Below are 13,639 nucleotides of genomic sequence, written 5' to 3' on the forward strand. Positions count from 1 at the left end.
TGCACTAATTTGCAACCCCACCAGCAATGTATGAGTGTACCTTTTTCCCCACATCCTCGCCAACACCTATTGTTGCTTGTGTTCTTGATAATCACCATTCTAATTGGGGTGAGATGGAATCTTAGGGTAGTTTTGATTTGCATTTCTCTTATTATTAGAGATGTTGAACATTTTTTCATATATCTGTTTATTGCTTGTATATCTTCCCATAATGGCAATTTTGAGCAATTTGAGCCCCATTTTAGAATATTCTAAAATATTCCCACTTGGTAACCGAACAAACATGGAAATGCTTTGGAGGCTCTATCAAGACTGAGGTCCAAAGATTTAAATTAGAGGCACTAAGATGGAAACAAATCAGTGTAGATCGTGCCTTTTCAGGGTAATGACCAGTCGTGGATCATCTATGCCCTTTTTCAGGAATTAGTTTATGTTGATGGAAATGTGTTTGCAGTGTTGTGGATGGATCCTTTTTGCTTTTAATTTCAATTTTTGTGCCTATAAAAGTTTCAATAATAATCTTTACCAAGAAATGGATCATTTGAAGACTTGCAATCCTTCCTTATACCCTTTAGTGAAGCTTAATCCCAGATTAATTAAATATTTAAAATATATATGTAAATCATATTTTTAAATATGTATTTTCATAAATTTTGGTGGGGGAAGACTTTCTTAATGACACAAAGTCCAGAAACCCTAAAGAAAGGACTGACAGATATGACAACACAAAATTTAAGGCAGTGTGGCATAAAAATACCATTAACATACTAAAAGACAAACAGGAACCTAGGGGGAAATGACTGCGGGTTATGATAAAAAGTTAAAAATCCCTGCATTACAAAGAATACTAAAAAAGTTAATTATTTCAAAATTATGACATTTTCTAGTAAACGAATGGAACTGGAGAACATCACGTGTTATGGTTTAGATATGAGGTATCTGCCAAAAGCTCTTGTGTGAGACAATGCAAGAAAGTTTAGAGATGAGATGATTCAATTATGAGAGCCTTGTAATCAGTGCATTAACTCCCTCATAGGCATTAACTGGATAGGTAAGGTAAGGTGTGGCTGGAGAAGGTGGGCCATTGGGGGTGTGCCTTTGGGAACATATTTTGTTTATGAACAGTGGAGCTCTCTTTCTCTCTCTCTTTCCTTTCTGAGTCTCTTTTCTCCACCACACTCTTCCACCATGATGTTCTACCTCATCTTGGGCCCACAGCAATGGAGCAGCCATCTATGGACTAAGACCTCTGAAACCATGAACCCCAAAATTGTTCTTGTCACGTCTTTTGGTCATAGCAGTGAAAAAGCTGACTAAAACACCACGCTAAATGAAATAAGCCAGACTCAGAAAGTCAAGGGTCGAATGTTTTCTCTCATATGTGGAAGCTAGTACAAAGTAAGAGGGGGGAAAGTGAGTGGGGTGGGTGTCAGATATCATAAAGATGGAAGATCAGTGGAGTAGAAGGAGATTGACAGAAAGGGAGGAGGAACAGGAAAGGGGAGGAAATGAAGAAGGAATTTGACAAAATTATGCTGTGTGGTACATGTATAAATGTATCACAGTGAATTCCATCTTTATGTATATCTATAAAGCACCAATTAAAATATATAAAAAAGTAAAAGACCAGTAGAGTAGAAGAAAGGAAATAGGGGAAAGGAGGAGGAGAGGACTGGGGACTGAAATGGAGAAAATTAAATTCCATGCATGTATGATTATGTCAAAATAAAACTTACTATTACATATAACTACAATGCCCTAATAAAAGCATTTTTTTAGAAAACAGTTGATTATTTCATATGCTGTCTGGAATGTGCTTGAAAATAATCCACATGGGGGTGAGGAGTGGGTGAGGGTGTTAGGAACAAGATCTGGCCTCATGCTGGTTATTATGGGAGCTAGATGTTTGCTTACATGGGGCTCCACGTGCTATTCTTTGGGCCTTTGAAAAATGTTGCAAATTTACATAATAAATGGCATATAGTTATGTAGATAATACAACTGTCTACAATGTGAAAGGCAATAGGTGCTGAATATACATTTTTTAAAAATAGAAATAATAGAGAAAACAAAGAAAATTAAAAGGCACACCTCAAAAGAGGAAATACACATAGCAATTTTACATTTGAAAAGATGCCCAACAATACTAATTTGTTTTAAAGACATGAAAATAATTTTTTTTAATCATGTTAGTAAAGAGTTAAAAGAGTCGATTTCTAGATGCGAAAATATGAGTAAAAGTCATTCTCTTACAAACTTTAGTAAAAGTATTATCTGGTACCATCAATCTAGATTTGTCAATATAGATTACAACTTAACCTATGGAAATATTCAGGAATTAGAATCATTATCGATGTTTATTATAGATTGTTTGCAAAAGTGAAAAACTACAAACAGAATATCCATTAAGAGATAGCTTGGTTAAATTCTAAAGCGTCCATATCATGAAGTATATTAAACATAAAAAAATGAAGTTAATATATATGCATAAGTAAGGAATGGTGCCCATGATCTATTATTTGACTTTATAAAAAATGACAAGTTTGGGCTGGGATTGTAGCTCAGTGGCAGAGCACTTGCCTAGCATGTGTGAGGTACTGGGTTCCATCCTCAACACCACATAAAAAAGCAAATAAATAAAATAAAGTTATATAAAAAAAAAGAAAATGTCTTTTTAAAAAAATGACAAGTTTGAATCGTTTATAGAATGATATTATTCTTGTTTTTAAAAAGCAGAATGACTGGACTCAGTGGCGCATACCTGTAATCCCAGTTGCCCAGGAGAATGAGGCAGAGGATCATATGTTCAAGGCCAATCTTAGCAACTTATGGAGGACCTAAGCAACTCATGAGACCCTCTCTCTAAATAAAATATAAAAAGGGCTGGGGATGTGGCTCAGTGGTTAAGCGCCTCTGGGTTCAACCCCCAGTACCAAAAAAAAAAAAAAAGATAGAATGATTAACAGGCACAGAAATGCAGCTGCATAGGATGAAGGGTACACTTCAGACATTAACAATTATCTTTCTTTGAAGAGGTAGAATTATGAGAGCCACTTTCTATATTTGCATGTTGTTTAAATTTGTTGTAAAATACATATCACTTTCTAACTAGGAAGAAAAGATGGCTCAAATTTGAAATGCAAAGCTGAAAGCATAACAAAGTCAGAAGCGAACTAAGTTTTTGCTAAAATTATCACGAATCTAAATTTGTACTTTGAAAAAACATACACCACCTTGAATGAGGTCATATTTATAAAGCTATATGCATTTATCAAAGTGTGCACTTAAAATCTGTGCATTTTATTATCTGTGAATTCTAACTCAACAAATATATTAAGTGTACAAATTCACTAGTATGAGTTGAAGTTAAACCTCAGAAATTGCAGGCAACTAATCCTAAAACCGAAAACCCCAACTTGTGCTGTTTTGTTTTGTTTTCTTTTGTAAACATATCTGGAAGTTCCCCCAAGCCTTAGCACAGGATGGGTCTCATGATAAATAATACAAGTTCAAGTTCATCTGTGCAAGGGAATTTAAGCCAAGTCTTTCAAACTGAGTATCTTTATGCCACCTCTAAAGCGAGGCCAAGCCTCTGGATCTGACCTCAAAGCCTCCAAATTTTAAGCACTAGGCTTCATCCCTGGATGCTGTCAAGCTACAAAAGACCAGAGACAGTGGATTTCTTGTGCTCCTTGTGATCTTTTACAATTAGAAATCTTGGAGGGCAAAGAAGGAAAGATTACCCTGGGTTTAGACAGAAGCAGCTCCTCGGAAGAAAGTCACTCTCCTTTCCCCTCAGTTTGGAGTGTAGGATTCTGCAAGTAGTGCTGTGATCTGTACTTTTTACTTTAGTAGTTGAGCATCCCAAAACACAGATGCTCCAATTTGCTATTATTCAACTCTGAGGTTACTTTTACATAAACCAGTGGGTGATACTGAACAAGTAGGTCTTCTAACTCTACCAATACAAAGAACAGGTGAGACTGTCCCCAGATGCCCGTGAGGTCCATGCTTTCCCCTGGTCACTCAAGCCCTGAAGGTGTGGTTCCTACTGAGGACCATCCCCCAGGCCTCTCACCACTTCTCTCCCAAGCTCCCTCACCCTGCCCCCATGTAGCCAGAGCTCAGGTTGCAGATTCAGTTTTCAAGCTCCTTTGTGTGTTATTAATGGAGCTAAAGGTGAGAGACTGCAGGCCCGCAGCCTAACAATTAGGTCTTTTTGTTCTGCCTAAGCCTGCTCTTGGGAGCCAATTTCACTTTTTGCAATACTTTCTAAGGAAATGTCTGACAACATTATAGGAGGAGAGAGGCAGCTCGCCAGCCTGGTGCTCCTTGCACACAGCCCACGGCAAGCACAGGCACCTGCCTCACAGCCAACTCCCTACCACAGGGGCTTACCACACGCAGTGCAGGTAGGGGAAGTGGAAGGATGATAATAGCTCACAGAAGGCCCGGTCACTGATCCAGCAGAAGAGGGCCAGGGTCCACCACAGGCCCGAGAAAAGGCCCAACTTAAACACACGTACATTGTCACACCTACGGGAGAGAGAGAGAGAGCACCCACGTCAGTCCTGGTTTCTTGCTACCTGGCTAGCCACCTCTCCCCTCCCTCCTTCTCTGGTTTCTCTTATTTCCCCTTGGCACTAAAGTCCGACACTATCACTACGCTATCACTCCATCATCTCCTAGATGTAAATACCAGGTGTACACACAAGGCTCACAAAGTCCCTCTTCCCTCACAAACTCCTAATCTCCCTGCCCCAAACCTATTCTTTTCCCAGTTGTTCTCGTTCTCACTTACCCTCTATCCAGCACCTCAGCTCTACCTTCAAAATTCATCCTCAATCTGCCCTCTTCCCACCTCCACCTGGGTCCCTACCATCAGCATCTCCTCTATAGGAGCTTAGTTCATCAAATAGGCAGATGAACTAAGGGAATAGAGCTCAGTTTGTGAAGTGCTTGCCCCCACAGTCAATTCTCAGTACTTTGCTCAGAGCCTTCAATGTCTTCCCCTTTAATCGGATAGAAAGTCATAAAGTACCCACTGTGACCGTGAGGCCCCACATGTAGACTTCCACCTTCCTCTTCACCTCTGTCCTCCTCCCTCACCATCTTGAACTCGCACATGGTGGAACCAGTACTATTCCTCAAACATCCCAGGCCTTAGCCTGAATAGGTCCTGCAGGGCCTTAGCACATGCTGTTCCCCCAAATATCCACATGGCTCACCACTGTCAAGTCTTTGCTCAAACATGCCTCGGCAAGCCCTTTCCTGACCACTCACTGTCTCTCCCTCCCTCTCACCACTCTCCCTCCTTTAATTTCCCCTGTAGCAGTTACAGTCCCTCTGACATTCTCTATCACTTTTGATTTGTTCATAGTTTGTGTTCCCCCCACACAAGGACACTGCTGTGTCCCCAGCACCTGGACAGTGCCAGGCACAGGGAAGGTTCTCAATGTTTATTGAATGAAGGAACGCCTTCTTACACACACTGGGACAAAATGTTCTCCAGAAACAAATCCTAACAGCTCAAAGGAAATTTCAGTGGCTTTTTTTCCCCTTATCATGGAGCTGGTCATCAAATGGGAGATTTCCACTCCTGGCGAGGAATGCCCATAGATAGTTGGTGGCCAAGGGTCCTTCTGAACCCTTCTCTCAGGGTCTCTTTCCATCCGTGGAACAGTTCTGGGTCAGTCAAGTTCTCTTAAAGAGCCCAGATTCCAGTACAATGTCTGCAACCAAGAAGTTTAGTTCATCAAACAGGCAGGTGGGGCTGAGGATGTAGCTCAGTTGGCAGAGTGCTTGCCTTGAAAGCACAAGGCCCTGGGTTCAATCCCCAGCACCATGGGAAAAAAAAAGAATACACAAACAGGTGGGTATCAGAAGCCTGTCTTGCTCTACCTTTCCAGGGGCCTCATAAGAACATGAGCAAATGTGTCAATTGAAAGGGGCTAGGTCACTAGGAAGACCTGCTCAAAGAGCAAACCAAAATACTCTTCTGTATGAGGGTTAAAAGCATCCTTTGAAAATTCTCTTGAAAGAATTAATAAAGGCTCATGACATGAAGAGACTCCAACTTTACCCTGGTTAAAATGAGAAAATGGAAATTCCCATTTTCCCCTGCTCACCTTTTCCACAACCTACTTCAGATAACTCGCCTGCAGACCAGTATCCCCTTCTCCCAAAGAGCTCTTTCCCCTGGGCTCGCGGCTCTGCAAGTCTGTTTCCATACTTCCTGAAGAGGCGTCCTCTGACACCCAGCAGTCTCTCCTACTGCCTTCTCTCAGGACCCCCTGCCATTTTCCCTCGTGAATACATCACAGGTAAAAATTACGCATGTTTTTATGTGATTATTTGCTTAGTGTCTAGAAGACCACAGTAGGAACCATACCTGTTTTCTTCACAAATGTCCACCCAGTGCCTAGCAACAGTTCCTGGTCCAGAGAGGTGTCAAATAAATGTTTGCTGAATGAATGCCAAAATTATGAAGTATAAGGGTCATTTTAATTGGACTCTACAACATTTTAGGCCGAACATTTTTTAAGGTGTTTTTTTCACACAGAGTAAAAAACAAACAAACAAGCAAACAAAACTATTAGCCTGGAGCAGTGGCACACACATGTAATCCCAGCAACCCTGGAGGCTGAGGCAGGGGATCGCAAATTCAAGGCCAGCCTCAGTAATTTAGTGAAATCCTAAGCAACTTAATGAGACCCTGCCTCAAATAAAAAATAAAAAGAGGGGTGGGTTGTGGCTCAGTGGTGCAGCACTCACCGAGCACCTGTGGGGCACTGGGTCTGTGGGGCACTGGGTTTGTTTCTCAGCATCACATAAAAATCAACAAATAAAGGTACATCTACAACTAAAAATATATATTTAAAAAAATAAATAAATAAGAAGGGCTGGAGATGTGACTCAGTGGTTAAGCACCCCTGGGTTCAATCCCCAAAACCAAAAAATTAGAATTAAAAAAAGAATAACCCTATTGATTAGGTACCAAATTCTCAGAGTCCATGCTAGGCACAGTAAAAGATAAAATAAAAAGGCCTCTTACCTTACAATTTTAAAAGGTAAAAGAAAAACTGACACCAACACCTCTCAACAAACGCATGAACAATTAGTCTGCTACAAGAGGTTCCATGAACATCCAATGCAATTAAATGGAGAAAGTTTAACGTAAGGAGCACACCAGACAGAGAGCAATGTCCTGGAGATGAAGTGCGTGGGGGGCGTCAACAGAGAGCAGAATGTCAGGATGAGGGCCAGGCCAGACCAGGGCAGGGCAGATGCCCACAGACAGGGCAAAGTCAGTACAGAATGAGGGGCCCAGGGCAGTCGGTGACTGTCCCTTCCTCTGTTTCTAGAGAACGCAGGTCCTACTAGAAGCCACTGACTGGGATGACTTGCACTTGGCCCAAACCTGGGCTCCCTTAGGTTTTTGTCTCATTGTTAAGGCTTTTATCAAAATATCAATGCGAGGTTAAGTTAAAAAAAAAAAAAAAAAAAAAAAAAAAAAAAGCAGGGCAAAAATCATACATACAACAGGACCCTATTTTAGGATTTAAAAAAAAATCTGAGAGAAAGGTCTATTTCTTCTCTTATTGAAACTTTACTGTATTCTGGAGGTTTTTCTTAAGAATAATATCACTCTTATAATCAGAAAAGAGCTTATTTTAACATGTCCTAAATGCAACCAAGTCTCTTGGCAATGTGACTTAACACCACAAATTTCAATACATGTGAGGTCATGACCCCAAATCAGAATAAACTTCTGTATTCTCATAGTATGAGGAAGGTTCAGACACGACAGCAAAAATATGAAAAGGCCAGTCAGAAGTTTTCAGAATGAAGGCTAAAGAGAAATGGAAAGCTAAAAACAGTCCTTCCTCTATATCTTCTGAGCAAAGGGAGTGCAATAAGAAACATTTGACTTAGACGTTACAGATCATGCTGAGGACAAACAGAGAAGATACTAGAAGGAAATGCAGAACGCCAAGGGAGCCCTCTTGTCCCGGAATTTTATCAAAGCAAGGAAACAATTATCTTTTCTTTTCCTTGCTGGGACTAGGGGTGGTAATGGGGACACAGCAGGAAACAAAAGAGATCTCATCCCTGCCCAACAGAGTCCGGGTCAAGCAGAGGGGTGGACACTGAATAAAAAATTAACACAAAAAATTTTCTAATTATGGTAGGAATGAGTGCCACAAAGAAGTTCAGGGTGGTAACAGAACACATAGACAGTTGAGCCCCAAACTGAAGGAGGAGTTAGTCACACAGGAATGTCGGGAGAGAAGCAAGAATAAGAGCCTGGGGCTGGAAGGAGCTGAGCCCAAGGGAAGACATAGGAATCTCATGGTGTGGGGGGAGTCAGCCCTTGGGGCAGGCAGGGACTTTTGAAGATTCTTACCTTTATCTTGCAATGTCAACTAATAGAAAAATGACTGCGACCATGTGGGATGTTCAGGGAAGGAAGAGGGAGCCAGATTTCTGACTTGAGCAACTGTATAAATGGTACTCCCGTCTACTATGGCTGGAAATAGTCAGGAAGAGAAGTAGAAGTGGGAGAGGCAGATCAGGAACCTAGCTTTGGATAAGTTGAATTCTAGATGTCTACGTTACTTGGAATTAGAGAGGTGAGGCAGGCAGCCAGGTACATAATGGGAGAGTTAGAAAGGGACTAGATTGCAGACATAAATTTGAGGAGTTATCCACATATGTACAGTAATTAAAGCCATGGGAGCAGATGAGATCTTCCAAGGAGAGGTACAGAGGAGAAAAGTATACCTTAGTCCATTAGTGCTGCTATAACAAAACACCATAGCCTGGGTTGCTTATTAACAGACAGTTATTTCTTTCAATTCAGAAAGCTAGGAAAGTCCAAGATCAAGGCATCAGCAGATTCAGGGTCTGGTGAAGGTTCATTCCTCATAGATGGTGCCCTCCCACTGTGTCCTAACCTGGTAGAAGGAGTAAGGAAGTTCTCTGGGGCCTCTTTCATAAGGCCACTAATCCCATTGATGAGGGCTCTGCCCTCATGACAATTTTTCCCCCAAGTCCCCACTTCTTAATACCATCATCTTGGTGGTTAGTTTCCAACATACAAATTAGAGGTTGCACAAGTGCTCAGACCATAGCAAGCAGAGAGCCAGGATGTACTTTAAGGGATTCCTCCATGCACAGCTGTATAGAAAATGAGTCTATGTGAGAGACAGGAAAGAAGCTGCCCAGAATCAGTAAGAAAACCAGGAGGACGGGTACCACAGGAGCCATGGGAAAGAACATTTCAAGGAAGGCTAACTGTGCATACACCTAAGAGAACAATGCAAAGGTTACAGGAGGGCAGAAAAATGATTACGGAATATGCAACATACTAATAGGGGTTTGAGTTTTGAAGTGGAGGCAGAAGCCAGTTTGGGGTGGATCGAAGAGTAAATGAAAGACTTAAAGAAGTTTGGCTGTGGAGCCCAAGCGGGATAAAGAACAGTGTTGGAGACAGACATGAATTGAGTGCAGATTGGTGCTGGGAGACTGGAAGAGACTCCAATGTGTTTATGGCTGAGGAAGGACCTGTACAGAGGGAGAGACAACACAGTAGACAATTTATAGGAGCAAAATGGGTGTAGGAGAGTAGAGGGAACAATGAGTAGGGAAATAGACTGACCCCGGATGGAAAGGAGGGCAATGCTGCAACTGTTAACGTGACGATGGTGTCCAGTTTGCTATAGTAATGGCTAGTGTTTCCATGGTGGAAGATTTTAAGCATGCAACAGAAATGATTTCCTTTGTAACTACTTACAAAGATTAGGGTATTAAAGACAAGTGTGTTTCCCTGTTCAAAGATTACAATTGTGAAACAAAAATTATTTAATTCCTATAATGGTCTGCCTTAATCAACTGTCTCCCCCATTGGCTCAATTAGGTACTATGAATGTAAAATATTTTCCTTTTCTTAAGCTATTTTTAGTAAAACTATAGACTTAAAAATACCATTAGACTTGAGAGTTAAAATAAAACTATATTGAGGTGAATTCTGAGGAGACCCAGCCAAATCCAGAACATTCTATTCACTTCAGGCCTGATGTAAGTCAGCCCTACTGGACCAAACAGTACAAATGAAAATCCACTTCAAATATCTTCACTAGCAATTTAATCATGTGGTTCCCAAAGAAATTCAAGATCTGTTCATATCCAGGGTTGGCTGGAGAAAGGTACCTCAAGGCCAGTCATTCACAGTCCAAGATCACTACAGAAAAAAATAAAGTCACTTAACTAACATCTGTACCCCAGGAAGATTTCCTTGATAATAAAGGTAGGATTGCTAGAAGATCCTAATAAACAAGAAGAGGAGGAAAACAATCAACAATGTGAAAAGAGAGCCTACAGAGTGAGAGAAAGTCTTTTCCATACACACTTCAGACAGAGCACTCATCTCCAAAGTTTATAAAGAACTTAAAAAAATTTACACCCAAAATACAAAGAACCCAATCAATAAATGGGCTAAGGAAATGGGCGGACACTTCACAGAAGAAGATATACAGCTGATCAACAAATATATGAAAAAGTGTTCATCATCCCTAGTAATTAGAGAAATGCAAATTAAAACCACCCTAAGATTTAATTTAACTCCAATTAGAATGGCTACTATCAAGAACACAAGCAATAATAAGTTGGTGGGGATGCGGGGGAAAAGGCACATTCATACATTGCTGGTGGAGTTGCAAATTGGTGCAGCCACTCTGGAAAGCAGTGTGGAGATTCCTCAGAAAACTTAGAATGGACCCACCGTTTGACCCAGCTATCCTACTCCTCAGTTTATACCCGAAGGACTTAAAATCAGCATACTACAGTGATGTGGCCACATCAATGTTCATAGCAGCTCAATTCACAATAGCTAGATTGTGGAACCAACCTAGATGTCCTTCAATTGATGAATGGATAAAGAAACTGTGGTACATATATACAATGGAATATTACTCAGTCATAAAGAAGAATAAAATTATGGCATTTGCTGGTAAATGGATGAAGTTGGAAAATATGCTAAGTGAAATAGGCCAATCCCCAAAAAAACCAAAGGCCAAATGTTTTCTCTGATAAGTGCATGACAATATATAACCATGTGGGGTGGCAGAGGGAAGAGAAGAATGAAGGAACTTTGGATGGTATAGAGGAAAATGGGGTAGGAGGGGGTGGGGATGAAATAACAGTAGAATGAAACTGAATTACCCTATATATATGTATGATTACATGAATGGCATGAAAATACATTGTATACAACAAGAAAATGAAAAGTTGTACCCCATTTGTGTACAATGAATCAAAGTGTAAAAATAAAAAAATATTTTAATAAAAAAAGAAGAGGAGGATACTTCTCTTTAAGTTAATTGAGCTCTGCTTGCTGAAACAGAAACAAGAAAAAAAAAAAAGGCAACTAGAGTTTGTTGCATATTTACCATGTGACAGATACTAGACTAAATACATTTTTTTTTTTTTGGTGCTGGGGGATTTGAACCCAGGGCCTCATGCATGCCATGCAAGCACTTTACCACTGAGTCACATCCCCAGCCCCTAAATACATCTTATCTATGAGAGCTAAGCATTAATACCCTCCACATCAATAGGGACAATATGATCAGAGTATATGAAGTAAATGATGAGAATTTCCAGAACCAAGACTCAAACTTAGCTCTCTAGCCCCCAAACCCATAATCCTTCTATACTTTTCACAGAAGGGATGGATTCTGTAATGAGAAGTTAGTGTTTCTTAGCAAGCAATTGGTGCTAAAATAAAAACTTTTGAATTTTCAGCGTAATGGACTCTCACAGATTAACAAAGTATAATTTCTGCCTTCGAACAAGACAACATCAGAGAGGAAGAAGAGAAGGAACACTGGAGACACAAATCTACATTCAAGGGAGAATATTCTAAACACAACATAAAAGCACCAGGAGTTTAGGAAGAGAACAATCACATGTGGCTGAGGAGGCGAGTCAGGAGAGACCTCAAGAAGGAGCTGGTATGTGGGACAGGCACTGCAGTGGGTAGGGGCTCTGCAGAGTAGTGGTGGGGAAGGGCATTCTGGAGGGAGAAGAAAATATGAGGGGACACCTAAAGGCAAGAAAGCAAGGAGCCTATTCAGACTGGCAGGCCATGGGGTATGTATAAGGAGCCAGAGGCAGAAGAGTCTCTAAGGGAATCCTGGACAATGCAGAGCCACCGAAGACTTTTGTACCAGGGAGGTACAAAAAAGACCCCTCTTAAGATAGAGGACTGGAAAAAGAAGAGAGCAATTATAAAACAAACGCAGTGGCCACTGGAGAGGTGGGAGGGTGGGGTAATAGGAATGCGGGGAGGAGGCGACAGATGAGACACTGAAGAAGATTCCATCAAACTTAATGGTTTGAGGTGACAGGAGATAAGGAGCCCAATAATGACTGTGAGGTTTTGCATCTAAAGGACTGGAAAATAGTGATAGCATTAAAATAATTCTGGGAATTTTTAAACAATTTGGGAAGAGTGATGTTATAGTTTGAATGAGGTGTCCCCGAAAGCTCCTCTGTTTCTGCAGGAATATTCAGAGTTGATATGATTAGATTCTGAGACCTGTAACCAAATCAGTTCCTCTGAGTTTGAATGGCCTGACTGGGTGGTAACAATAGGCAGGTGGGGTGTGGAAGGTGCATCTTCCCTGTGGCCCCCCCCACCCCCACCCACCCCCCTTCCTGGTGGGGGGAATTGTCATTATCACCAGATGACAGGTTTAGTTATTTTTATTTAGTGCTATGCACCAAGCATTGTTGGAAGTACTACCACATGTAAATTTTACTCAATAAGTGGTTATCTTTTTGTTTGTCTGTATGCTTTTCTACAATGAAATATGAGTTACTTGATAAAAATTAATTTTTTAGAAAAGTCATTAGTAACCCTTAAGAGTTCAGACTCAAAATTTTAGAGAGGGAAGACAGATTACAAGAAACTTGAAAATGAGTAGCTATGAAGGAGGGGTGATGGGTAGAGACAACACTCAAAAACCTGATCATGAAAGGACAGGGAAGCAAATCACTTTGTCCCACGGCTGCAGCAAGCAGTCGGGATCTCAGCCAGTCATCAAGGCCAGTGAGCAGATATGCTCAGCTCTGGCAAACACACAGCCAGAGTGGCAAAGGGGCTTCCAAACAAAGGCTTCAGTGATGGCAGAGTTTTAAATACCTGAAAGGGTGAGCGAGCTGCTGACAACTTCCTCCATGAGAAGAAACATGGCTTAATGGTACTATGCAATTTTAGACTTATTCAGCATCAAGTTTGTTGGTAAGATGGCCATTTATTTAGGAAAGACCACAAATTCCTCTCCTTTATGTGTCTTTATGATCTGATCCCAGTGTGCTACCCAGAAGTGGGGAAAGTGCTTCCTCTTGAAGGCTAAACACCCTTTTCCTGAAATGTGCAGTTCAGAGCCGTCTGTTGTTTTCAAAGAGAGGTAGACACCAGACAGAATCACCGGGCACATGCTGGACAGTGTTTGTTTGTTCTTTTGTTTTTGTTTTTGTCCTGTTTGGTGTATAGCTTTACTAAACTATATTTTCCATACTTATAAAATTTACCCACTTAAGGAATATTTAAAGTTCATTTTTTGTTTATTCA

General features: G+C 40.9%; 1 protein-coding gene across 4 annotated transcripts in view; it reads right to left on the minus strand.

Annotated features, from left to right (window-relative positions):
- Acer2 (alkaline ceramidase 2) overlaps positions 1–13,639 on the minus strand; it is a 38,301-nt gene that overhangs the window by 4,800 nt on the left and 19,862 nt on the right. For 2 of the 4 annotated variants that reach the window (XM_047525651.1, XM_047525649.1), the window contains one exon: positions 4,445–4,536. In XM_047525651.1, the coding sequence (XP_047381607.1) occupies positions 4,445–4,536 (92 nt within the window). Of the gene's footprint in view, positions 1–4,398; positions 4,537–13,639 lie in introns of all 4 variants that reach the window. The other 2 variants (XM_047525652.1, XM_047525650.1) reach the window with 1 other exon arrangement.

This window comes from Sciurus carolinensis, chromosome 14 (assembly GCF_902686445.1).
Source record: "Sciurus carolinensis chromosome 14, mSciCar1.2, whole genome shotgun sequence".
NCBI classification, from domain to species: Eukaryota; Metazoa; Chordata; class Mammalia; order Rodentia; family Sciuridae; genus Sciurus; species Sciurus carolinensis.